Source organism: Bos indicus x Bos taurus, chromosome 10, assembly GCF_003369695.1.
Source record: "Bos indicus x Bos taurus breed Angus x Brahman F1 hybrid chromosome 10, Bos_hybrid_MaternalHap_v2.0, whole genome shotgun sequence".
NCBI lineage: Eukaryota > Metazoa > Chordata > Mammalia > Artiodactyla > Bovidae > Bos > Bos indicus x Bos taurus.
In genome coordinates, this window is record NC_040085.1 from 14421251 (window position 1) to 14446778 (window position 25528).

Genomic DNA, 25528 nt, shown 5'->3' on the forward strand with positions numbered 1-25528 from the left:
TGGTTTGATTTTTTTTTTCCTTTCTTATTACCCCCGCTTTGGTTTGTCGCCTCAGGTTACATTTCCCTTCCAGCTTCATCATGGAAATAAAGAAAGGAGAGACCCAAGGAGAGAGAGAGTGAGGAGCATCCTGAGACGGACTGCCAACCCGCACCTAAGAGGCTGACCGAGGGCCGTGGGAAGCCGAGGCAAGGCGGGAAGGGGTAGAGACCCTGCCCCTGCTCTAGCTCACCATCCCCGACACGCCGCCTACGCACCCCGCAGCCCCCCCGCCCCCTGCTCCGCAGCACTAGCAGACGTGCGCATTCTTTTCAAATGTCATATTTCCTTTGATCCTGGGCAGCGTTTCTCCATGTGTCTGGCTCAGCTCCTGCCCAGCCAGCCGCTCCCCCCGCCCTCACCCCACTCTGTGTATTTTCCTGAGGTCCCTCCCCCTCCTCCCAGCATCTGGAAGGCCCTGAGGACTGGCGTTGGCGCACATTCCCCTGGAGACTCTGGCCTCGCCTTCCAGTGACTCAATTTCCCCTCTGCGGGTGGGGGCCGGGAGGTGTGGTGCGGGCGGAGAAAAGAGTTGTTGCGCGTAAATGTGGTATGAACAAGCCTGCAGACTGCTCAGAGCGCTAGCTTTCCTCGTGGGGCAGAGGAGGGGGGGCTCCCCTCGACTCTGAAAACCCTCGGATCTGTCTGAACTGCAGCTAAGGGATGGAATTTATAATTTCTGCGAAGTCCTGCCCGGGGAAAAGTGGGTAGTTGTAGGTTTGGGTTGCTCCGCACATCTGCCCCCTGGCGACCACAAAGACCCAGCCGCCCTCCCTCCCGCGGGTCCGGTCTCTCGACCGCCCGACCTTGGTCCCCGATCCCCTAGCGCGCACATCTGAGCACAGCTCCTCTTTCTCACCTTGTGTTCGTGGAGCGTTGACTTCCGCTCTCCACTTTCACAAGCGTGACTCAACGGCCTTGGAAGCGGACGTTTCTTGTTGTTTCTAAATTACACAAAATACAGTCTCCTTGTAAAGGATTCAAGCCATACAAAAATATATAGTAAGCTGTGATCCCCCACCATTTTGTCTAAGTTTATTAACCTGTATATGGTACATATGGCTGGGCTTCTCAGGTGGCTCAGTGATAAAGAATCCTCCTGTCAATGCAGGAGGCACAGGAGACCCCGGTTGTATCCCAAGGTTGGGAAGGAGGAGGAGGAAGTGACAACTCGCTCCAGTATTCTTGCCTGGAAAATCCCATGGACAGAGTTGCCTGGAGGGCTACAGACCCTGGGGTTCCAAAGAGTCAGACCCAGCTTAGCGACTGAGCTTGCACACACGCATGCCTGCCCTTTTTGTGTATGTCAGACCATGTTGCAAGCATTTTTCTTGACTTGCTTTTTTTTTTCCCCTCAGTTAACAAATGACTTGGAGATCTTTTCCTGTCAGTACATGTACATCTGAAAATAGTAATAAAAACACTCCTCTTCATTTGAGATTGGTGAGAAAGCTAGGTCTGGAACCCAGGTTTTCTGGGTCCTTGTCCAGTGCTAATTCTACTATACCACATTTTATGTAGGAATCTGTCTCAGAGTGGCCTTCCCCCACCGCCGAAAATCAAACCCTTAAAAAAGAATGAGATGATGCAGGTAGGTTATTGTGGAGAGCAACCACAGGGGACAAAAATGGGGAACTGGGAAGAGTGAAATGGGAAAGCGGAAAAGCCATCCAAACAAGTGATGTGGAGCTGGTGGCCACTTCGAACAACTGGAACATTGTCCCAGCACTTTCTGTGGAGCCATACAGAATGTGATTCCAGAGACAGGATATTCGTCTACTCACCCTCACCCCCAGTGGTCAAAAGTTCCCCTTTAACTGTTAATTCCCTCACTCTTCCAGCTTTACACAAGTGTCAGAAAATGGTAGGTATTCCACAGTGCTGCAGCAAAGACGCCCCCGAGCAAGAGGCGTAAAAGATAGGAGCTATACCTGCAAGCTGGTACTCTCAGGTGACAGGGGCAAGCTATTGGTTGCCATAGTAATAGCTGGAGTAAAAAGATGGATGGAAGATGTGTCCTATCTAATCTTTAATTCACACAAAAAATATGTATTGAGGAACTTCTATGTTTAGAGGCATTTCTAGGCATTGGGTGCCTGTATTTATAGACCAAGCCTCCAAGAATTGTTGGGTATTATCAGGTTAGAGATACATTTCATACTTGACATCTCCTTCTTCCTTTCCCCCTAACTGTACAGAACTGTTTTATTCACAGAGTATCTATCTATCTGTACTTAACTTATCTATCTCCTTCCTTTGCATTCCCTTCATTGCCATTCCAGTGTAGACCTTGATTTTTTCTTAGACTCTCAATAACAGTATTAACATCAATGACATACTTTACACATTTGACAAAAGAAGCATATAATTTTTAAACCCTATCTATATGATTTTCAGTATTAATCATGTATGAAACAATAATAGCCAGAAAAATTGGAAAATAATAATTTTCTTTTATTGACTTTATATGCTCATATGTTTAACAAGGCAAATAAATATATCTATATATATGTCATATAGATATACATGCCATATAGTTACAGATTATCTACATATATATATATATATATATGGCAGTACAAGACAGAAAAAAGCAACAGATTAATAATTGTAATTTTATGCATATAATTTTTATTTTAAATATAAAGGGAAAACATACACTTACATATTGGTCTGTCATAAGAATGAATTATAACGTTACAACTTCTGTCTTAATTTTTGCAAATTTGTCAATGATTTTGTCAAAATTGATCTTCACATATAGACAGTATAGCCAGATTTGTTGATCTCACTTATGGCTGATCAAAGAAAACTTTAATAGTCTTAATTTTTTGAGATATAATCCATATACCATAAAATCCACTCTTTTGGAATGTACAACTCAGTAGGTTTTAGTATATTTACAAGGCTGTGCAACCATCACCATATCTAAGTCCAGGCTATTTTCATAACCCCCCAAAAGAAGTGCCATACCCACTAGCAGTTACTCCCGATTTCCCCCTTCCCTTTCTCCCTGGAAACCACTAATTCACTTTATGTCCCTATAAATTTGCCTCCACTTAGCCTAATGTTTTCAAAGTTCATCCACTGGTAGTACATACCAGTATTCATTCCTTTTTATGACTAAATATTTTAATTTAAAAATATTTTTCACAGACACCGATAGAAAAAAATCTAAGGAAAAGATTGGCACAATTCATTAACAATCCCATTTCACAGTAAGTTCCAAAAATTGCAATATGGTTTTGTTTCTCCTTGAAGCTAACAGCTTTCAGGTGCCTCCTTCACTGAAAAGTTTTAAATACAAACACTTCACATTTTTACTGTAATAGTTTCTATTACTGTATAACAAATCACTTTCAAAACTGGGTGCCTTCAAACCACAATGATCATTTGTTATCTCGAATAGTTTCCATGAGTAAGAAATTCACTAGTGATGAAGGCTCCTTATCTGCTCCACAACGTCTGGTGAGAGACTTGAAGGCTAGGAGCTGTAGCGGTCACATGTCTAGCTATTGACGTTGACCGCTGCATGAAACTAGCCAGAACAACTGGTTGCACCACATACATATGACTGTTCGGTGTGGCTTGGGCTTCCTTACCAAACAGCAGCTTTGAGAGCACGCTTCAGGTAGGCACTACATTCTTTTCATGACCTAGTCTTTTTTTATATATATAATTTTTTTCATTTATTTATTTATTGTTGGCTGTGCTTAGTCTTCATTTCTGTGCAGACTTTTCTCTAGTTGTAGGGCACAGGTTTCTCATTGCAGTGGCTTCTGTTATTGCAGAGCAAGGGTTCTTAGGTACTCTAGCTTCAGTAGTTTTGACATGTGGGCTCAGTAGTTGAGGCTCCCAGGCTCTAGAGCACAGGCTTAACAGTTGTGGCACATAGGCTTAGTCGCTTTGTGGCATGTGGGATCTTCCCAGATCAGGGATTGGGATTGAACCCATGTCTCCTGCATTGGCAAGCAGGTTCTTTACCACTGAGCCATTAGGGAAGCCCATGTCCTAGTCTTGAGTCACAAGCCCCTGGCCAGAATCAAGGGATGAGAACATAAACCCCCCACCTCTGGGTAGAAGAAGTATCGGTTATATTGGAAGAAGAGCATGTAGAATGCACTAAACACATACATATGGTCTTCTTTAGAAAATTAAATCTGTCACCATTTGGTCATAACAATCCACATTCCTCCCACATTCATCCTCTCCCCATAAGATCTTAAAGTCTCATCCCATTACAGCACCAAGCTCAGGCACAAGGGCCCAGATCTCATCACTTAGATCCTGGACCTCAAGCCTGAGCAAATGCTGTTTAACAAACCACCCTGATACTTAGTGGTTCCTTCCAGCTACATATTATGTAATTGGGAGATAAAATATAAAGGTGAAAGTTATAAACTAATAAAAATGTTTAACAATAACCAATAATTCAGGCAATGTAACAAAACAATTCTATCCATAAGAGATGGTTGGTTGGAAGCAACAGAATATGGCTCCCTGTAACTTAAGCAAAAGAGGAACATTTTGACAGGAGAGATAGCAGAACTAAGAGAAAAGGAGAATCCTTATGAACTTGGGGCTTCCCGGGTGGCTCAGCTGGTAAAGAATCTGCCTGCAATGTGGGAGACCTGGGTTTGATCCCTGGGTTAGGAAGATGCCCTGGAGAAGGGAACGGCTACCCAGTCCAGTATTCTGGCCTGGAGAATTCCATGGACTGTATAGTCCATGGGGTCACAGAGTTGGACACAACTGAGCGACTTTCACTTTCGCTTTCTTCACTTATGAACTTGGGTTGAATCTCTCTTGGTCATAGTATATGATCATTTTTATGTATTGTTGGAGTCTGTTTGGTAATATTTTGTTAAGAATTTTTGCATCTATATTTGTCAAAGATATAGGCCTGCAATTTTCTGTTTTGATAGTATCTTTAATTTTGGTTATCAGTGTGAGAGTAGCTTCATAAAATGTTTTTGGAAGTATTCCCAACTCTTCAATCTTTTGGGAGAGTTTGAGAAGAATCAGTATATGGTCTTCTTTGTATGTTTGGTAGAATTCACCTGTGAAGTCATCTGGTCCTGGACTTTTGTTTGTAGGGAGTTTTTGTTTTGTTTTGTTTTTTGGCTATGCCAGATGGCATATAGGATCTTAGTACCCCCACCAGGGATCAGACTCACAGCCCCTGCATGGACTCAACCACTGGACCATCAGGGAAGTCCCTGTAGGGAGTTTTTAAGTTCCAGATTCTACTTCTCTTCTAGTGATTGGTGTGTTCAAATTATCTGTTTCTCCTTGATTCAGTTTTGGTTGGACTATATGTTTCTAGAAAGCTGTCCATTTCTTCTAGGTTGTCAGATTTGTTGGCATATAATTGTTCTTTTTGGTTGTTTGTTTGTTTTAATTTCTGTAGTACCAGTTGCAATTTCTCCTTTTTCATTTCTTATTTTATTTATTTTGATTCTCTCTCCTTTCTCCTTGTTGAGTCTGGCCAGAGGTTTGTCAGTTTTGTTTACCCTTTCAAAGAACCAGCTCTTGATTTTATTGATTTTTTTCTATTTTTTTTTAATCTCTATTTTATTTATTTCCTCCCTGATTTTTATTATTTCCTTCCTTCTGCTGACTTTATGTCTTGTTTTTTCTTCTTTTTATAATTCTTTTAGGTGGTAGGTTAGGTTGTTTACTTGAGATTTTTCTCATTTTTTTTTTTTAAGGAAGGCCTGTATCACTATGAATTTCCCTCTAAGAACTGCTTTTGCTGCATCTCATATATTTTGTATGCATTTTGATTCTCATTTGTCTCAAGGTATTTTTTAATTTCCTTGTTAATCCTTTGTTTTTTTAGTAGCATGTTGTTTAGTCTTCATGTAATTGGGCTTTTTTGTCCTTTCGCTTCTTGTGGTTGATTTCTAGTTTTAGTCCATTGCGGTCAGAGAAGATGCTTGAAATAGTTTCTATACTCTTAAATTTATTGAAGTTGGTTTTGTGCCCTAGTATGTGGTCAGTCCTAGAGAATGTTCCATGTGGACTTGAGAAGAACGTGATTTGGGGGGTGGGCGTGGGGGTGTAATGTCCTGAAAACATCAATTAAGTCTAACTGTTCTATTGTATCATTTAAGGATCTCTGTTGCCTGATTGATTTTCTGTTTAGAAAATGTGTCCTTTGATGTTAAAACCTTCTACTACTGTATTCCCATCAATTTCTCCCTTTATGTCTGTTAGCATTTGTGTATGTACTTGGGTGCTCCTATATCAATGAGTGTATTAATAAAATCCTCTTCTTGATTGGTCCTTTTATCATTATATATTGTCCTTCTTTATTTTTCTTTATAGCTTTTGCTTTAAAGTCTATTTTGTCTTGTATGAGTATTATAACTACCACTTTCCTGTCACTTTCATTTGCATGAAATATCTTTTCCTGTTCCCTCACTTCATCCTATGTGTGTCCTTTGCCCAAAGGTGTGCCTCCTATAGACAGCATATGGTAGATTCGTGTTTTTTTAATTTTAATCCAGTCTGCCACTCCATGTCTTTTGATTGGAGCATTCAGTCCATTGAATTTAAGGTAATTGTTGATACATATGTATTTATTGCCATTTTAAACTTTGTTTTCCAGTTGATTCTTTGTTTCTTCTTTTGCTTCTTTTTGTGGTTTGATAATTTCCTTTTATTTCATGCTTGTTTTCTCTTCTGTTTGGCATTTGTGAATCTATTGTATGTTTTTTATTTGTGGCTGCCCTGTTTTTCAAGTATGTTAACCCCTACCTACCTGTTTGCTTTAGGCTGATACAGCCTTTAGTATTGCTGTATTCTTTTAGTTTTTGCTTGTTTGAGGCTCAAACACATTCTGGAAAAAAAAAAGAAGAATCTGCATGTTCTTACTCTCTTTTCCCACATTTTATGATTTTGATGTCCTTTTTTTTTTTTCACATTTTCCTGTTTAACCCTTTTGCTGTTCCTTTTTTTTTTTTTTATCATCACTTTCACAAATAGGTGTTTTTTTCCCTTTGATCTCTATACTGGCTAATTTAAGTGATTTACTTTCCAATTATGATTTATTTCTTCCTATATCTTCTTGCTTCTTTTCTATATAGAAAAGACCTTTTGCTATTTCTTTTAGGGTAAGTTTAGTATTGCTGTATTCTTTTAGTTTTTGCTCATCTGAGAAATTACTTATTTCTCCTATTATAAATGATAATCTTACTGGGTAGAGTATTCTAGGATGTAGATTTTTCCCTTTTAAGACTTTTGAATATATTTTTCTACTCCCTTCTGCCCTGCAGTGTTTCTGTAGAGAAATCAGCTGACAGTCTTAGGAGGGTTACCTTGCTATTAAACCTTTTTCTTTTTCTTGCTGCCTTTAGGATCTTCTCTTTACTTTTAATTTTTGAAACTTTTATTGTAATATGTCTTGGTGTAGGTCTGTTTGGGACTCTCTGTGGTGGACAATCCCCTGTGAGCACAGGCTCACGCATCGCTGGTAGGAGTGTAAAGTGATACAACCACACTGACAAGATGTTTAGAAGTTTCTTCAAAAGTTAAATATACCTATCATGTGACTGAACATTCCACTCCTAGATATTCACCTGAGAGAACTGAAAACATAGGCCTATACAAAGACTTGTACATGACATGTACATTTGTAAGAGCCAAAAAGCATTGTCCATGAACAGATGACCTGATGAAGAAATTGTGGTACAACAGAATACTACTCAGCAATAAAAAGGAATAAACTATGCATGCATGCTAGCACTTCAGTCATGCCCAATCCTTTGTGACTCTTTGGACTGTAGCCTACAGGCTCCTCAATCCATGGGATTCTCCAGGCAAGAAAACTGGAGTGGGTTACCATGCCCACCTCTAGGGGATCTTCCCAATGTAGGGATCAAACCCGTGTCTCTTATGTCTCCTGCACTGGCAGGTGAGTTCTTTACCACTAGTGCCACCTGGGAAGCCCGAAACTATTTATACACACAACAGCATAGGTGAATCTCAAAATAATCACATTAAGTGAAAGAGATCAGATAAGAAAAGAAAACATGCTATGTGATCCCATTTATATTAATATAAAATAGAAAAGGCAAACCAATCTAAAGTGACAGAAAGCAGATTAGTGGTTGCCAAGAAAGGGAAAATAGCATAGAAAGGCAGAGGGAAAGATTAGAGGGAAGTTTCAGATGTGATACATATGTTCACTATCTTAATTGTGCTGATGGTTTCACGGGCACATAAGTATGTCAAAACTCATTACATTGTACACCTTAAATATGGGCAATATATTGAATGTCAACTCTACTTAAATAATGCTGTTAAAATATTTAACTTAAAAAAGTTGATAGGAACTTCCCTGATGGTCCAGTGGTTAAGAATCCAAGCTTCCAGTGCAGGAGACATGGGTTCAATCCTCGGTCAGGAAACTAAGATCCCACATGCCAGAGGATGAAATAAAAAAAAAGAAAGAAAGAAAAACTGATAAACTTACTTGATTGATTCAAAGTCCAGCTTCCAGAGGACTCTTTCAGAGGATCTCACCCATAAAAGAAGGCAGCTGAAAGAGCATCAGTTCAGTTCAGTTGCTCAGTGTCTGATTCTTTTTGACCCCATGGATGAAAGAGCATAGACCTGCCTTTTTAAAGTTTTTGTATGACCTTAGACTGTTTACTTAAACTCTCACAGCTTCTCATTTTCTTCATCCATAAAATGGGGCTAATAATAATCTGCCTCACAGGTTTGTTGCTAAAATTTGAGTGAGATAACAGATGAGAAAGCTGTAGGTACATAAAACATGATTTCCCATTTCCAAAGGAGTTAGATTCATTTCTGTTCCCACTTTTGCCCTCTTTCCTTCCAGACAGGGAGGGATCCTAGACACAAAGACATCCAGAGGATAAACAATGAGGAGGAAACATGGCAGAGGGCTGGGATTGTGTTCCCCTGAAAACACCGTCTGAGGCCAAAACATGAGACTTCCGGAGGGTGGTCCCAAAGGTCAGAGAGATGGAGTAGAAAATGTGAGTCAGGGAAGGAGATGATGCCCCGAAAAGCCATCTATTGAGCTAGCTACTGTTGTGGAGCTCAGTCCTGTCAGAGATGCTCTGAAGAGTAATAGGGCATAGCTCAGAATTGACCCTTTGGGGCTTTCCTGGTGACTCAGTAGTGGAGGGTCTGCCTGCCAATGCAGGAGACACAGGTCTATCCATGATCCAGGAAGATCCCACATGCCATAGAGCAACTAAGCCCTGAGCCACAACTATTGGGCCTGCGCTTGAGAGCCTGAAGCCTCACCTAAAGAGCCCTCATGCTGGAACTACTGAGCCTGCGCACCCAGAGCCCATGCTCTGCAACAAGAGAAGCCACCACATTGAGAAGCCCACAGACCGCAACTAGAGAGAAGCCGGAGCAGCAACAAAGACCCAGCACAGCAAAACAATAAGTTTATTTATTTATTAATTTTTTAGATGATAAGGGCCTTCCCCAATGGCTCCGCGGTAAAAGATTCTGCCTGCAATGCAGGAGACACATGAGACATGGATTCAATCCCTGGGTCGGGAAGATCCTCTGGAGAAGGAAATGGCCACCCACTCCAGTATTCTTGCCTGGGAATTTCCATGGACAGAGGAGCGTGGTGGGCTACAGTCAATGGATCCATAAAGAGAAAAGAAAAAAGAGAATTGACCCTTTGAAAGACAGGAGACTGGGGCACTGACCCATGTCCTCCACCACGAGGGTTGCCCCCAAGGCATTAACTCTCCTCTCCTCTCACCACAATTCTGTCAACTGAGAGAGAAAAATTGAGACAGGCCTTTTGGATGGGGTGCTGGCAGGATGGAGGCCGGTTGAGGGGGGCGGGGGGCATATCCACTGTGGGCACAGCTCAGATCAAAGGGGGCCTGAGAATGTGTGGCGGGGGAGCACCAAAAGCAGCTGCTTGGGGCCCAAAGCCCATCTTTGGGTCAACCACGTGACCTCCTCAACCTTAGGCAACCTGACAGTTGAGAAGCTTGTGACCCGGGATTCAAGTCCTCCCCTAGACCACAGGCAGGGACACAACTGACTTCCTCAACTGCTCCCTCTGGACACTTGTCTGGGAGAGAGGAGTGAGAATACCTGAGGGGTGAGTCATTAAAGGGGCCCTGGGAGGAAAGGGCGGGGCTGGGAATTTACCAGAAGGAAAAGCTAGCTATTTCACTCAGCAGCAGTGAAATCATTTTTCTCTGCTCTACAAATAGTGAATTAGCAATACTCCTCAGATTGGAAACACAGTGATACTGATTGTATTAGTGTCTATCACTTATTAAGCACACAACATGCACCTGGAAATGGGCTGTATTCTTTCCCGTGTTATTTCATGTCATCCTCTCAGCCACCCAGTCCAGTCGGTAGTATAATTAATTGAAGTGCAGAGAAACTGAGTAACTTGTTAAATATTAAACAGCTAGTAACTTGCAGAGGCAGAATTAAGTTCCAGGTAGCCTAACCTCAGAGCCTGGACCTTTGACCACTAGATTATAGTTAACTCCCTATGAGAGAGAGCAGAACATTCAGCTGGGAAAGCTGCCTTACTGGGATGAGAGAGACTAGGAGAGCACAGAAATTAAATCATCAACATTAATTAGACACAGAAAGCAAAGAGAGAAGGACTCCACACTGATATTAGAAGGTGAATCATGGTTGTCTGTGTATGGACAGGCTCCCTGGTGACTCGGTGGTGAAGAATCCACCTGCCAATGCAGGAGATGCAGGTTCAATCCCTGGGTTGGGAAGATCCCCTGGAGAAGGAAATGGCAACCCATTCCAGTCTTCTTGCCTGGGAAATCCCATGGACAGAGGAGCCATGGGGTCCATGGGGTCACAAAAGAGTTGCACATGACTTAGCAACTAAGCAACAGCATGTATGGACACTTGTCATTGATGGTTGTTCAAAATCTTTTTAGTCTCTTCATGATAAGGTAGAATAGAAAGAAGCTACCCTTCCAATTTCCCTTGCCTTGAAGGTGCAGACAGCTTAGGTTCTGCCAAACCCGCTCTGTGAAGAGCCAATGGTGAGCAGAGATTCCATTTGCTGAGGCAGGTGGCCCTAGACAGAGTAGTTCTTTGTGAAAGCATCGGTCTCTCCACTTTGCTGAGGAAAACAAGTGAAAAAAGGCTTTTGTCCTCCTTGGAACACTAAAGGAGAAAAGCATGCCCCAGACACTGAAAAGGTTTCCCTCCAAAATGGATCCAAAAGCAGAGAGAAGCAGGAGCCACCTCAGTAGGGATCCTAAAGGTTCTGGACCCAATTCCAATGTGTGTCAGGAAGGGGCAGGTGTCTCACAGCACCAAGGAATTCTGGGACACCAGCAGGGTGTCCTACAATTCAACTCAACCCTGACACTACCTGGAGAGAGCATCAGATCCCACAAGGCAGTGAAGGGCTCTGTTCTACAAGTCTGCCCCTCCCCCAACTTCAGATAGTAGTCTCAACTCCAGGTTATCACCTGGGTTTCTAGCCAACAGGCAATAGATAGAAGTTTCCATCAAATCTTGCCTTGGTGTCAATTAATTGACTAGAGCAATGCAGAACACAAAGAAAGATTGTGCTTACTAGACCTCTGGTTTATTAGAAAAGGATTTAACTCAGAAACAGACCGATGGAAGAGATGCACATGGTGCGGTATGGGGGAAAGGGCACAGAGCTTCCGTGCCCTCTCCAGGTGCCACTCTCCCAGAAAATCAATGTGTTCGCCAACCTGGAAGCTCTCCAAATTCATCCTTTCAGGGTTTGTGGAGGCTTCATTACATAGGCATGATTGATGAACTCATTGCCATTGATTCAATCTCCAGCCCCTCTCTCTGATCCAGAGTTTGAAGATGGATCAGGTACCAAAGGTTCCAGCCCTCTAATCACAAGGTTGGTCCCTCTGGCAACCAGCCCACATCCCTTTGGTACCTAAGGGTTTTCCAAAAGTCACTTCATCAATGTAGCAACATTCCTCTCTCAACACTGGAAATTCCAAGTGTCTTAGGAGCTCTGTGCCAAGAATGGGGCCAAAGAGCAACTATTTCTTGTTAGATCACAATACCATAGATTCCCCTCCAAGCAGAACATTTTCTCCATAACTCTTCTCTGCTCCCTGGATGGGGGATGGGGGAGGGTTGGTTTGTGACTTTTCTAAGTAGGATGCAGCCCAGTCTCCCAAAGTGACAGTTAATTTCCCCATAGTTGTACCCTTTCCCTCGCTGGGGAGGGTGTTTTTTAGCAGCTTGGAGCAGAGAGAAGATTTCCCCCGATAAGCAGAAGCAGCTGTGTGCCAGTGAGGGGAGGACCTGCCCTGCCACAGTAACAGAGGTTCTTGATTTATGTTTGTTCTTCACATCCAGAACAAAAAGAGAGAGAGAGAAATAAAAAATTTCTTCATCTACAAAATTTGACAATAGGTCTGACCTCTCAGAATTGTGATGACATTCTGTGAAAGGACTTTGTAAACCATCAAGTGTAAAAAAGACTAGCTTTTTATCATTGATGATAATGATGATAATAATGACTTATGGTAGGGAAAGGTGACTTAACCAGTCTGGACCCCTTGTCTTTCCCAAAGTTCACACTGTAAAGTTTGCACTTTTGCTCATGACATCCTCTCTGCTGGAATCACTTCTCCCAGGTTTTGTCTGTCGAAACCCTATTCCTCACTGGAACACCAAGGGCCAACTTCAATCAGGTATTAAATGTGACACCAGCAGATGGATAGCTGCCAAAGTCAAGAGGAAGCAGCAGAATAGATTTCCAGGTCAGGGTAGTGATAGGTGGGAGAGGGAAGCTGCTGCACCTCCAGTCCTGCGGGAAAAGGGAGGCTGAGATGTAGCCCTACCAAATAACTTTCATAAATTGACTTTTGTGTTGTTCAGTCGCTCAGTTTGCAACCCCAAGAACTGCAGCAAATCAGGCTTCCCTGTCCTTTACCATCCCCCAGGGCTTGCTCAAATTCATGCCCAATGAGTCAGTGAGGCCATCCAACTATCTCGTCCTCTGTCATCCCCTTCTCCTCCTGCCGTCATTCTTTCCCAACATCAGGGTCTTTTCTAATGAGTTGGCTCTTTACATCAGGTGGCCAAAGTATTGGAGCTTCAGTCTCAGCATCAGTCCTTCCAATGAATATTCAGGGTTGATTTCAATATTAGGATTCGATATTAGGATTGACTGGTTTGATCTCCTTGCAGTCCATCAAATTCACTTTAGGAGAGTTAGAAAATACAGATAAGCGGGACTTTCCTGGTGGTCCAGTGGCTAAGAATCTGCCTTGCAATGCAAGGAATAAAGGTTCAATACCTGGTCAGAGAACTAAGATCCCACATGTCTTGGAGATCTAAGCCCACAGGCTACAACTATTGAGCCTGTATGACTCAATGAAGATCCTGTGTGCCACCAACTAAGACCCAGGACAGCCAAATAAATAAAAATTTAAAAATACATAGAAAAAAAAAAGAAAAAATACATAGAAAAATATGAATATAAAATATAAGAAAATAAAAGCACCTGAAAACCTACCATCCATCACTTTAAACATTTTTCTATTTGTACATTTGGATATTTATATATATCTAAAGTTTAATGTTTCTTCCCAGTAAAATTTAATGTGTGAATTTAACTCAGATGACCATTATATCTACTACTGTGGGCAAGAATCTCTTAGAAGAAATGGAGTAGCCATCATGGTCAACAAAAGAATCCAAAATGCAGTACTTGGATGCAATCTCAAAAACGACAAAATGATCTCTGTTCATTTCCAAGGCAAACCATTCAATATCACGGTGATCCAAGCCTATGCCCCAACCAGTAACGCTGAAGAAGCTGAAGTTGAATAGTTCTATGAAGACCTACAAGACCTTTTAGAACTAACACCCCCAAAAGATGTCCTTTTCATTATAGGCGACTGAAATGCAAAAGTAGGAAGTCAAGAAACACCTGGAGTAACAGGCAAATTTGGCCTTGGAATACGGAATGAAGCAGAGCAAAGGTGAATAGAGTTTTGCCAAGGGAACGCACTGGTCATAGCAAACACCCTCTTCCAACAACACAAGAGAAGACTCTACACATGGACATCACCAAATGGTCAACACTGAAATCAGATTGATTATATTCTTTGCAGCCAAGATGGAGAAGCTCTATACAGTCAGCAAAAACAAGACCGGGAGATGACTGTGGCTCAGACCATGAACTCCTTATTGCCAAATTCAGACTTAAATTGAAGAAAGTAGGGAAATCCACTAGACCATTCAGGTATGACCTAAATCAAATCCCTTATGATTATACAGAGGAAGTGAGAAATAGATTTAAGGGCCTAGATCTGATAGATAGAGTGCCTGATGAACTATGGAATGAGCTTCGTGACATTGTACAGGAGACAGGGATCAAGACCATCCCCATGGAAAAGAAATGCAAAAAAGCAAAATGGCTGTCTGAGGATGCCTTACAAATAGCTGTGAAAAGAAGAGAAGCAAAAAGCAAAGGGGAAAAGGAAAGATACACGCATCTGAATGCAGAGTTCCAAAGAATAGCAAGGAGAGATAAGAAAGCCTTCCTCAGCGATCAATGCAAAGAAATAGAGGAAAACAGAATAGGAAAGACTAGAGATCTCTTCAAGAAAATTAGAGATACCAAGGGAACATTTCATGCAAAGATGGGCACAATTAAGGACAGAAATGATATGGACCTAACAGAAGCAGAAGATATTAAGAAGAGGTGGCAAGAATACACAGAAGAACTGTACAAAAAAGGTCTTCACGACCCAGATAATCACGATGGTGTGATCACTGACCTAGAGCCAGACATCCTGGAATGTGAAGTCAAGTGGACCTTAGAAAGCATCACTACGAACAAAGCTAGTGGAGGTGATGGAATTCCAGTTGAGCTATTTCAAATCCTGAAAGATGACACTGTGAAAGTGCTGCACTCAATCTGCCAGCAAATTTGGAAAACTCAGCAGTGGCCACAGGACTGGAAAATGTCAGTGTTCATTCCAATCCCAAAGAAAGGCAATGCCAAAGAATGCTCAAACTACCGCAGAATTGCACTCATCTCACATGCTGGTAAAGTAATGCTCAAAATTCTCCAAGCCAGGCTTCAGCAATACGTAAACCGTGAACTTCCAGACGTTCAAGCTGATTTTAGAAAAGGCAGAGGAACTAGAGATCAAATTGCCACCATCTGCTGGATCATCGAAAAAGCAAGAGCGTTCCAGAAAATATCTATTTCTGCTTTATTGACTATGCCAAAGCCTTTGACTGTATAGATCACAATAAACTGTGGAAAATTCTGAAAGAGATTGAAATACCAGACCACCTGACCTGCCTCTTGAGAAACCTACATGCAGGTCAGGAAGCAACAGTTAGAACTAGACATGGAACAACAGACTGGTTCCAAATAGGAAAAGGAGTACATCAAGGCTGTATATTGTCACCCTGCTTATTTAACTTATATGCAGAGTACATTATGAGAAACGCTGGGATGGAAGAAGCACAGGCTGGAATCAAGATTTCCGGGAGAAATATCAATAACCTCAGATATGCAGATGACCCCACCCTTATGGCAGAAAGTGAAGAGGAACTAAATTATGACCAACCTAGATAGCATTTTAAAAAGCAGAGATATTACTTTGCCAACAAAGGTTTGTCTAGTCAAGGCTGTGATTTTTCCAGTGGTCCTGTATGGATGTGAGAGTTGGACTGTGAAGAAAGCTGAGAACTGAAGAATTGATGCTTTTGAACTGTGGTGTTGGAGAAGACTCTTGCAAGTCCCTTGGACTACAAGGAGATCCATGCAGTCCATCCTAAAGGAGACCAGTCCTGGGTGTTCATTGGAAGGACTGATGCTGAAGCTGAAACTCCAGTACTTTGGCCACCTCATGCGAAGAGTTGACTCATTGGAAAATACCCTGATGCTGGGAGGGATTGGGGGCAGTAGGAGAAGGGGACGATAGAGGATGAGATGGCTGGATGACATCACTGACTCGATGGACGTGAGTTTGAGTGAACTCCGGGAGATGGTGATGGACAGGGAGGCCTGGTGTGCTGCAATTCATGGGGTCACAAAGAGTCGGACATGACTGAGCGACTGAACTGAACTGAAAGTTTAATGTTTCTCCCTAGTAAAATTTAATGTTCAAACAAAATAACTAAATGTTAATAGAAATCTTCATATCTCCCTAGCTAATATATGGAATCACATTTTTATCAGGTCTTTTTGTGGTGAAATATACATAACATAAAATCTACCATTTCAATCATTTTTAAATGTACAGTTTAGTGGCATTAAGTACATTCACATTGTTGTATAACCACCACCACTATCCTTCAGAAATTTTCATCTTCCTAAACTAAAACTCTGTACCACGCAAACAGTAACTCCTCATGGCCTTCTCCCCTTAGCCCCTGGCAACCACCATTCTCCTTTCTGTCTCTATGAACTGATTATTCTAGGTAGGTCATAACAGTATAATCATACAATATTTGTCTTTTTTGTGACTGGCTTATTTCACTTAGCATAATAGCTTCCAGGTTCATCCACATTATAGCATGTGTCAGAATTTTATTCCTTCCTAAGGATGAATAGTAGTCCATTGTATGGCATAGACCACATTTTGTATTCATTCGCTGATGAACATTTGGGTTGTTTCCACGTTTTGGCTATTACAAATAATGCTGCATTTACAAATAATATTGTAAATAATGCTTACATTTCACCAATAAATACACTGGTGTATAAATATGACTTTGAGTCACTGCTTTCAATTCCTTTGAGTGGAATTTCAATTCCAGAAGTGGAATTGCTGGTAACAGATCCTTTTTGCTTTTTTCTTTTCTTCTTGGCCATGTGGCATGTGAGGTCTTTGTTTCCCAACCAAGGATCAAACCCATGACCCCTAAATTGGAAACTCGGTTTTTAATCACTGGACAGACAGCAAAGTCCCAGCAGATCCTTTTTAAAATCAGTGAACCACATCTTCTCATTTCTATGCGTCTGATATGATGCTAAAAGATTTTGTGGTTGAACTTATGAGAAAACTGATATTCCTTCTTGCATTTCACATGTTCCTTCTGGGGTAGGTTTTCTTCGTATTCCTGGTGCACATCCACTGGAAATTTCTTTAGGCGACTCTTTAGAAATTTCTTTAGAGGACCCTGTAGGTGTTAAACTCAGTTTTCACTTATTTGAAAGTGTCTTAAAAAAAAATAAACTTTGTCCCCAAAATAACTTTACTGAGGATACAATTCAATGTTTATAGATTTTCCCCCCTTTATTTTAGCACTTTGAATCATTCCAGTGTCTTCCGGTTTCTACTGGCTGCCGAGAATTGTGCCACTGGCTTAGCTGTATTTCTTTGCAGATGCTCTATGTTTTCTCTCTAGCCTTTAGTTTGTTGTTCTAAATTGTTCTGCAGTTTTACTGAATTGTGTCTAGATGTGGATTTCTTCAAATTTATCCTTCTTGGCATAAATCATGCTTCCTGTATTTGTGAATTCCTGTCTTTCATCAATTCTGGAAATTTTTCAGTCATTTGCTCCTCAGATATTGCCTTGCCCCATTTTTTCTTTCTCTTCTCCTCATAGAGAAGCCAATTTGATGACTGAAAGATCACCTCGCTTCTTTTGCCTCAACTTTTTTTATCAGCTTGTCTCTGTTGCTGCATTCTGATTAATTTTTTCAGGTCCATCTTCTAGTGCACTTTCTTCAGCTGTGTCTTCTGTATGACAGTTTTAATTTTAATGGTTACATACAATTTTTTATTTCTTGATAATTTATTTTTTTCCTACATCTCTCCGGGCATTTTTATAATCTCTTATTTCTGGTTTATGTTTTCTATTCCATCTTCTGTTTCTTTAAACACTTCCCAACAGCTTCAGATTCTTCATCTGATTGTTCCAAATTCTGGACCCCTTAAAGATTTAAGCCTGTTGATTATCATTCCTGCTGATACTCATTTGTGGTGATTTGAATCCTTACATATTTATATTCAGTAATTTTTTGATGAGTTTATATTTGGCTGAATTTAATCCAGAAGTTTGGATTTAAGATGCTTTCCTCTAGGGAGAATTCCATTTGCTTCTGTTGGACTTCAAGGAGCATTAATAACATGGGGCCATTTAACGTTTTAAGCTGATGGTTTACTTAAAAAAAGGGAACGTTAAAATTCCAACCACAAATCCCTATGTTAGCAGATCTCACATGGAAGCTAACGTTTTTGTTGATGTTAACATCTAGTGCTGCAGTCTGGATAGGTTTGCTTGTAGGTTCCCTCTGCAAGCAGGTGGACTTCTTCCTTTCTGTTAAGAATGTAGCCCCTTGAGGATCCAAGCTTTGGGGAGAATAGAGTTGTCTCACATGTAGCTCTTTACTCTCTGGTTCTCCCCCAAACTCTCTTACCCCTACCCAGTTCCCAAAGCTCTAAGTTTCTACTTAGTTGACCTCTCTGTTTACTTACGATTTCCTTTTTGCTTTGTATTATTTTGTTTGTTTCAGGGGGACACACTTGGGAAATTATCCTTATTTCCGCAGGACCTCACCAAGTTACTTTAAAAATATGTTTGTTGTGCTTTATATAGCATTTAGGTATTCTGCCATGGGAGGCTTCTATGAACTCTGTCACACTACTGGAAGAGAATTTTTGAAGGAAACCAAAAAAAATGTGATGATATGGTATATATTGTTTTATAACCTGCTTTTTTTCCTTTGATATATGATAAACCCTGTTGTACTAATAAATGCAGGCCTAGAGCAGCATTTTAATGGCTGTATAGTCTTCCACTGTGTAATGTATTCAATCTTTTTCCTATTATTGGGTATTTAAGTTTCTATTTTTTCACTATTTTAAACAACATTTCAGTGAATATCCTGAATCTTTGGCTAAATCTTTGCATACATCATAACCTTTTTCTTTCTTTATCTGTTTATAAAAGTGATACCTGTTAATATAAAATATTCAAATACTAAGGAAAACAACGGAGAAGACAATGGCACCCCACTCCAGTACTCTTGCCTGGAAAATCCCCTGGACGGAGGAGCCTGGTAGGCTGCAGTCCATGGGGTCGTTGAGGGTCGGACACGACTGAGCGACTTCCCTTTCACTTTTCACTTTCATGCATTGGAGAAGGAAATGGCAACCGACTCCAGTGTTCTTGCCTGGAGAATCCCAGGGATGGGGCAGCCTGGTGGGCTGCCGTCTATGGGGTCGCACAGAGTCGGACACGACTGAAGCGACTTAGCAGCGGCAGCAGCAGCAAGGAAAACAAAAATTCTCCATAATCTTTCTTGCTGTCACCTCAATTAATACAATTTGGTCTATAATTGAAATCTCTTAATCAAACAACAGAGGAGAATTAGGGCTAGAATATGCAAGAAGAGAGACCACAGTCTCTGCCCCTACTTGCATCCCAGCAACTAGAAATAGGGAATCAGAGCAGGTACAAAGGATGGTCTGAAGGTCACTGAAGACAATCAGCTATAGAGAACTGAAGGGATGAGAGACACCCAAATAGACTCCAAAGGCCTGGGACAACCAGGGTCAGGTGTCCCCGGCCTCAGAAAAGGCCAGAGCTTCAAAATCCAGGAATCAACTCTGCCTTGCCAGTTCCCCACTGCTGGAAGAAGAAAGCAGAGGTCTTCTCAGGCACTCACTCCAGGCTCCTCTTCCTACCCCTCCTTCTCTTAAAGACGCTTGGTTTGCTTTTTATATTTTTTTAAAATTTCTTGATGATGTGCCTGAGTATGGACTTTTTTTTCTTCATACATTTGCTGGAAACTAGTGGGCACTTTTGTTTATTTTTGGCTTAGCTAGGTCTTTGTAGCTGTGTGGGCTTTTTCTCTAGTGGCGGCGAGCAGGGAAGACTAGTTGCAATGCGAGGGCTTCTCGTCACAGCGGCTTTTCTTATTGTGGAGCATGGGCTCAAATGTGCACAAGCTCCAGCAGCTGCAGCTCATGGGCTCTAGAGCACAGCTCCAGTAGTTGTGGCACACGGGCTTGGTAGCCCCACAGCATGTGGGATCTTCCTGGACAAGGAATCAAATCTGTGTCTTCTATATGGACAGGCAGATTCTTTACCACTGAGCCATCAGGGAAGCCCAAGTTGGTTTGAGTCAAAAACTATTATAGGTTCTGACACCATCCCCAATCTTACACTTTACAGTAACTTCTTCCGATTCTCAGGCTCGTAGGTCAATCTAAAGAAATCTAGCTGTAAAAGGTTTTTAAATGCACCTCTAACTCCTTTCTGACTACTCTCCTCAAACGGAGGCCAGGTGTTGAGACCATGAGCTCAAAAAGAATCATGAAAGGAATGACTGTCCTCTCTGATGGCTCTTAGCTCCTGAACTAGACTTTTTTGAGGAACTGCCAGACTTGCATTTATATTCTGTGAGATACCACCATATCACCACAAGACTTCAGATGAATTCTGTCAATTCTGCAGGTACAAGAAGACACCCCAAACCATAAAGAAACCCAACCTCCTAGCTCCTCTCAGTTGAGTATGGAGCACCACCTGGGATGATTAGCATCTCAGTGAAGCCTCAAAAAGTTAGGGTTGTTCATTTATTAATCCAATTCAACAAATATTTATTGGGTACCTACCTTGTACCAGCTTTTAAACAGACTACAGTTTAAGAATTCCCTAAATAGGTCAAAAATAGCATGCACTGACTCCATCAGAATTCCAGATGTGTATCCTGGAGCTCCAGTTTCTGGAGAAACCACAGTTAACTGCTGGCTGCTTTTGCTCCGGCTAGAGGAGTCCATGGACCCCTGGACAGGATGGAAAGTTCCACAAGGTGAGCACCTTCCAGTAAGTCTTGCCCCACGACCCACAGGGTTGAGTCTCCCCATGAAGGACTGAGTGCATAAGGCTGGTCGTATCTAATTCCATAACCTTCAGCTACGGTCAGGCCTTGGGCAGGTAAAGTATGAACACCTTCTGTCAACCCTGAATCCTTAAGTCTCCCCAAGCTCCTGAGTTCTCCAAGACCCTTGTCCAGAGCATGTTTGTCAGGAAGATTTATTAATATTAACCAGAGAATTTGCAATGGAGGAGTGGCTGTGGGGAGAGAGGGCAAAGAGGCTCTGCGGTGTCTCCACTGCCGTGTACACCACAGTATCAGCAACTCTCTGGTGGGCTAATTCACCTAGCTGACCACAGCACCCTGGGAGAGGTCTGTATTCGGAAGGAATAGAGCCCAGTGGACACGCCACACTTTCCCTAGTCACCTTCCCCACCAGCTGACCCCTTTGCGAAAATGGCAAAGCTTCACGGTTCAGAGCCAGCTTGACCAGGTGCTTAAACGCTGAGTGCTTTCTCACCTATAAAGAAGTAACAAAAGCAGTACCTATCCCCTTGGGGTTGATGTGAGGATTAAATGAGCTAATGGCATGTGGTGAGCTTTAGAAAAGTGTTAGCTATGATCTTAGGGCAGCTGTGGGAGAACAGAGTCCTAGGACCATGACATCCTACTCAGCGCCACCCCCCACCCAACCCTCCACTCCCCCCAACCCCGCCGCGGAATCCCAGGCTTGGCGCTGGAGCTGGGAATCCTGTGGAAGAAGGGAGAGAGACCAGCGGTAGGAGGTGGCTGTGGGTTCCTGGAGGGTGAGGATACCCAGCGACAACTGGACCTGACCTGACACCTTAGGAACAGCACTAGTTTCTGTTCTGCACCCTGCTCTGTGCCCTTCCCCGCCCTCGGGGCGGGACTGTAGAGGCATCAATTAAAGAAGGAAGTGGTTCGGGCAGAGAGATCAACCCGGCGAAGCGGGAAGCGGAACCGTGAAGGAGCCTGGAGATTGACCCCTCTCCCAGCCCTCAACTCCTCTTTCATCCATCCGTGGGGGCTCGCAACTTCCAGAAGCTTCTCTCATCTTCCAGCCTGATGTCTGGCTCTACGTTATGGTGAGTGGAGAGTGAGATATGGATGCGCCTCGTGCCAAGACCAGGGCACAGTGGGTCACACGGGAGGGGCTGGGGCTCGAACTAACAGCGCTGAGCCGAGTCACGGAGGTGGCGGTGGCGGGGGGTGGGGTGGGGGGGCGGTTAGAGGGGTGGGGATGGGAGGGGAGCAGGGAGGCCTTGGGCCCACGGCCGGCTGGTTACGTGGCCCCCTCTCTCAGGCCCAGCGGTGCCTCAGCCCCGCTGGTGCCCATCGAGGAACTGGAGAACCCGGAGTTAATAGGCAAGGGCGGATTTGGCTCTGTCTTCCGGGCACATCACAGGAGTTGGGGCGTAGAAGTGGCGGTCAAGATCGTGAACTCGTGAGTGACCCGAGGTGGGGGTCTGGTCCGGGAGGCTGGGCCGGGGAGGAGGGGCCGCTGTGCCGCGGGGCGGGGCCTGAGGGCGGCGGGAAGGATCTCTCAGGCTCAGAGCTGACGGCACCCCTCTCCTGAGGGCAGGAGGGCCATATCCAGGGAGGTGAAGGCCATGTCCAGTCTGCGTAACACGAATGTGCTGCCCCTGCTGGGGGTCACCGAGAAGCTGGTGTGGGAGTACGTGTCTGGGCCGGCTCTGGTGACTCCATTCATGGAGAACGGCTCCCTGGCGGTGCTGCTACAGCCCCGTTGCCCTCGGCCCTGGCCGCTCCTCTGCCAGCTGCTGCAGGAGCTGGTGCTCGGGATGTGCTACCTGCACAGCCAGAACCCAGTGCTTCTCCACCGGGACCTCAAGCCCTCCAACGTCCTACTAGACTCAGAGCTGCACGCCAAGGTCAGCCCATCCCTCACCCAGCCCATCTTCTGGACCAAGTCCTGCCCCAGAGCTGCTCAACCCCATCCGCGGGACATAGGACCCGCATCTGCTGCAGCCCTGTCTCCTGAATACCCTCAGCATCTCCCTCTGGACACAGGGCTGCCCAGGTGTCAAGGCCCAGCCTGGAGCTCTGGCCCCTGCCACACCAGGTGATAGAGGCCTTGACCAACGTGGTCAGGTCCACAGGTCCACCCCACCGGGCCCTCCAAAGATCCGTGGCTGATCTAGCCCAGGAGACTCAGACCTCAACCCAGTGCCATGGAGAGGGGACCCAGACCTCCAACCAGAGGCCCACTGGTCCTACCCTTCCCCTAACCCTCCATACTGTCTTTACAAGGCTGGGCCTGCACTTTTGGGGGGAGGGGGGTAAGAAAAGCATTCTGGGAGTTTCTTGGACCTGCCCATTCCCTATCTCCCCCTATTTATCTCCCTTTTCTTCCATCCCCTATCTCCTCGTTCTTATCTCCCTTTTGCAGGTGGCAGATTTTGGCCTGTCCACATTTCAGGGAGGCTCACAGTCAGGGGCAGGATCTGGGGAGTCAGGGTGCACCCCAGCCTACTTGGCCCCAGAACTGTTGGCTAATATAAACCAGAAAGCCTCCAGGGCCAGTGATGTCTACAGGTAAGGCACCCACTCCAAACATATATCCAAACATATATCCCCAATTTCTACACCTGTCTGGATCCTTCGAAGGGATGCTGTATGAAAAGGGATCTTGCCAGCAGTTGGGTCAGGCCTCAGCTTTGTGTCTACTGCAGCTTTGGGATCCTAACGTGGGCAGTGCTAGCCGGAAGAGAAGCTGAGAGTAAGACAGACTCTGGGATCCTTCACCTCAGGTGCCCCCCTCCCCTAAGCCCCCAGTCTCCCAATCTCCAAGCCCTCCTCCTCCTCCAGTTTACCTGCTCAGACTGCCCGACTCCCTCCTCACATCTCCTGCACTCCCCACCCCTTTCCATGATGGGGTAGACTTCATACTCTGAATGCCTTCTCTTCACACCCCCACCCCCACCCTATTAGTGCCCCAGACATCATTGGTGCGGGAAGCAGTGTGTGAGAGGCAGATCCGGCCCCCACTGACTGAGCTGCCCCCGTCTGGGCCTGAGACTCCCGGCTTGGAAGAACTGACAGATTTGATGCAGAAGTGCTGGAGCCATGAGCCCCAGAAGAGGCCTTCCTTCCAAGGTGTGCTGGCCATCCAGCTGGCAGTCGAGATAGGCCTGAATTTGTCAGCAGGGGCTTTTCCCCCGGAAAAGAAATTTTGTTCACCTGCCACCCACTCTGCCTTCTCTCTAGAATGCCGAATAAACACCAAGAAAGCCCTTGATCTGGTAAATAAAGGAGATGTGTCTGGGAGAAAGATGAATGCTGCAGTCTTCATGGTGAGTGCTCAACACCCCCATCCAGGAGCTGGGCAGGATGGCACAACGTGGCTCCCTTGGCCACTCAATGACCCCACTGACCACCATTCTCTAAGCTTTGACTATGGTCCCCCCTCTCTTCACCCCATCCCTGAGTTCCCAGGCAACAGACATGGACCCAACTCCCTTGGGTTTACTCCTGCTCTCCCACCTCCATGCCCAGCCAGCTCCCCATCCTTACAGGTGAAGGAGTTCCTTTCTGAGCACAGGGGCAGCAACAGCCCAGGCCTGGAAAGGACAGAAATAGACAGTCCTAGGGAAACCACAGGAAGCCATGACTCCTTGGTCTCTGAAATGATGAACCTGAATCTCGAGGGGTGCCCCAGCTCTGTTCCTGAAAAATGTACAAACCTTCTTGAGAGCATCGGGGTCCAGAGAGAGCAGGTTCCACCTGCCTGGACAGCAGAGACATCTTCAGATTCAACAGCCCGACCTCCTCAGACTCCAGAGACTTTACCTTTCAGAACCCAGAATCCCTGCCCCACCTCTGCTTGGACCCCAGGTCCTGGACCCCAAGGGAGTCAGGTGAGACACTGGCAGGACTACAGGATGCGCTGGGACTCCTGTGAATCCTGTCCGCTTGCCAGGGGACACTTGGGGCTGAGGGTGTCTGCCATAAGGGAATAGGCCCCAAGACAGGGAGCCTGAGAGCCTGTGTTGTTTGTAGGGGGCTGAGAGATGTGACACCAACTGGCATCCCAGAGGGCTGGCACCAAATCTGGTACCAGGTACCCACTCTCCACTCCTTCCTTTCCCTGCTTAATTCTTCTACTAGCTTCTTCCTCAAGACCAAATACAGATCCCAGGTACTTGGGGAGGGGGAATGAGAAAGGGCTAGAGCCCACCTACCCCAGCCTTCTCATTTTGTAAATGAAGAAACTGACAGCCACGGAGGTCACACAGCAAAGCCAACCTGGCTCCTGAGCATTTGGACTTGCCCCAACACCAGCTCTGTGAACCTCTAAATTCCATTCCACTGTCGCTGTGTTGGTCCAGAGGGTCACCCATCAGAAAAGACCCAAATATCATCAATCCAATGGACTTGAGTTTGAGCAGACTCCCAGAGATAGTGAAAGACAGGGAAGCCTGGCGTAATGCAGTCCATGGGGTCACAAAGAGTCGGCCACGACTGAGTGATTGAACAACATCAGAGTCTCAGATGTTAGTTGCCACTCCTCTTTAGCTTCTGCAAACCCAATTCTGAAGGTGCAGCGTGAAGGGAAAGGCTGAAGACAGTCCGAGACCCCACACTTGCATTTCCCCAGGGTGAACACGAGGTGTCGCTGCCCCTCCATCCTGCTGCTCCTCCTTA

General features: G+C 44.4%; 1 protein-coding gene across 6 annotated transcripts in view; it reads left to right on the forward strand.

Moving 5' to 3' along the window:
* The window catches only part of RIPK3 (receptor interacting serine/threonine kinase 3), a 33208-nt gene that overhangs the window by 7267 nt on the left and 413 nt on the right, over positions 1-25528 (forward strand). For 3 of the 6 annotated variants that reach the window (XM_027553192.1, XM_027553194.1, XM_027553191.1), the window contains exons 2-11: positions 74-3670; positions 20718-21948; positions 22167-22307; positions 22446-22755; positions 23274-23419; positions 23557-23603; positions 23816-23980; positions 24092-24177; positions 24400-24741; positions 24884-24944. In XM_027553192.1, the coding sequence (XP_027408993.1) occupies positions 21929-21948; positions 22167-22307; positions 22446-22755; positions 23274-23419; positions 23557-23603; positions 23816-23980; positions 24092-24177; positions 24400-24741; positions 24884-24944 (1318 nt within the window). In that variant the 5' untranslated portion in view covers positions 74-3670; positions 20718-21928. Of the gene's footprint in view, positions 1-55; positions 3671-20078; positions 21949-22166; positions 22308-22445; positions 22756-23273; positions 23420-23556; positions 23604-23815; positions 23981-24091; positions 24178-24399; positions 24742-24883; positions 24945-25528 lie in introns of those variants that run through there. The other 3 variants (XM_027553193.1, XM_027553196.1, XM_027553195.1) reach the window with 3 other exon arrangements.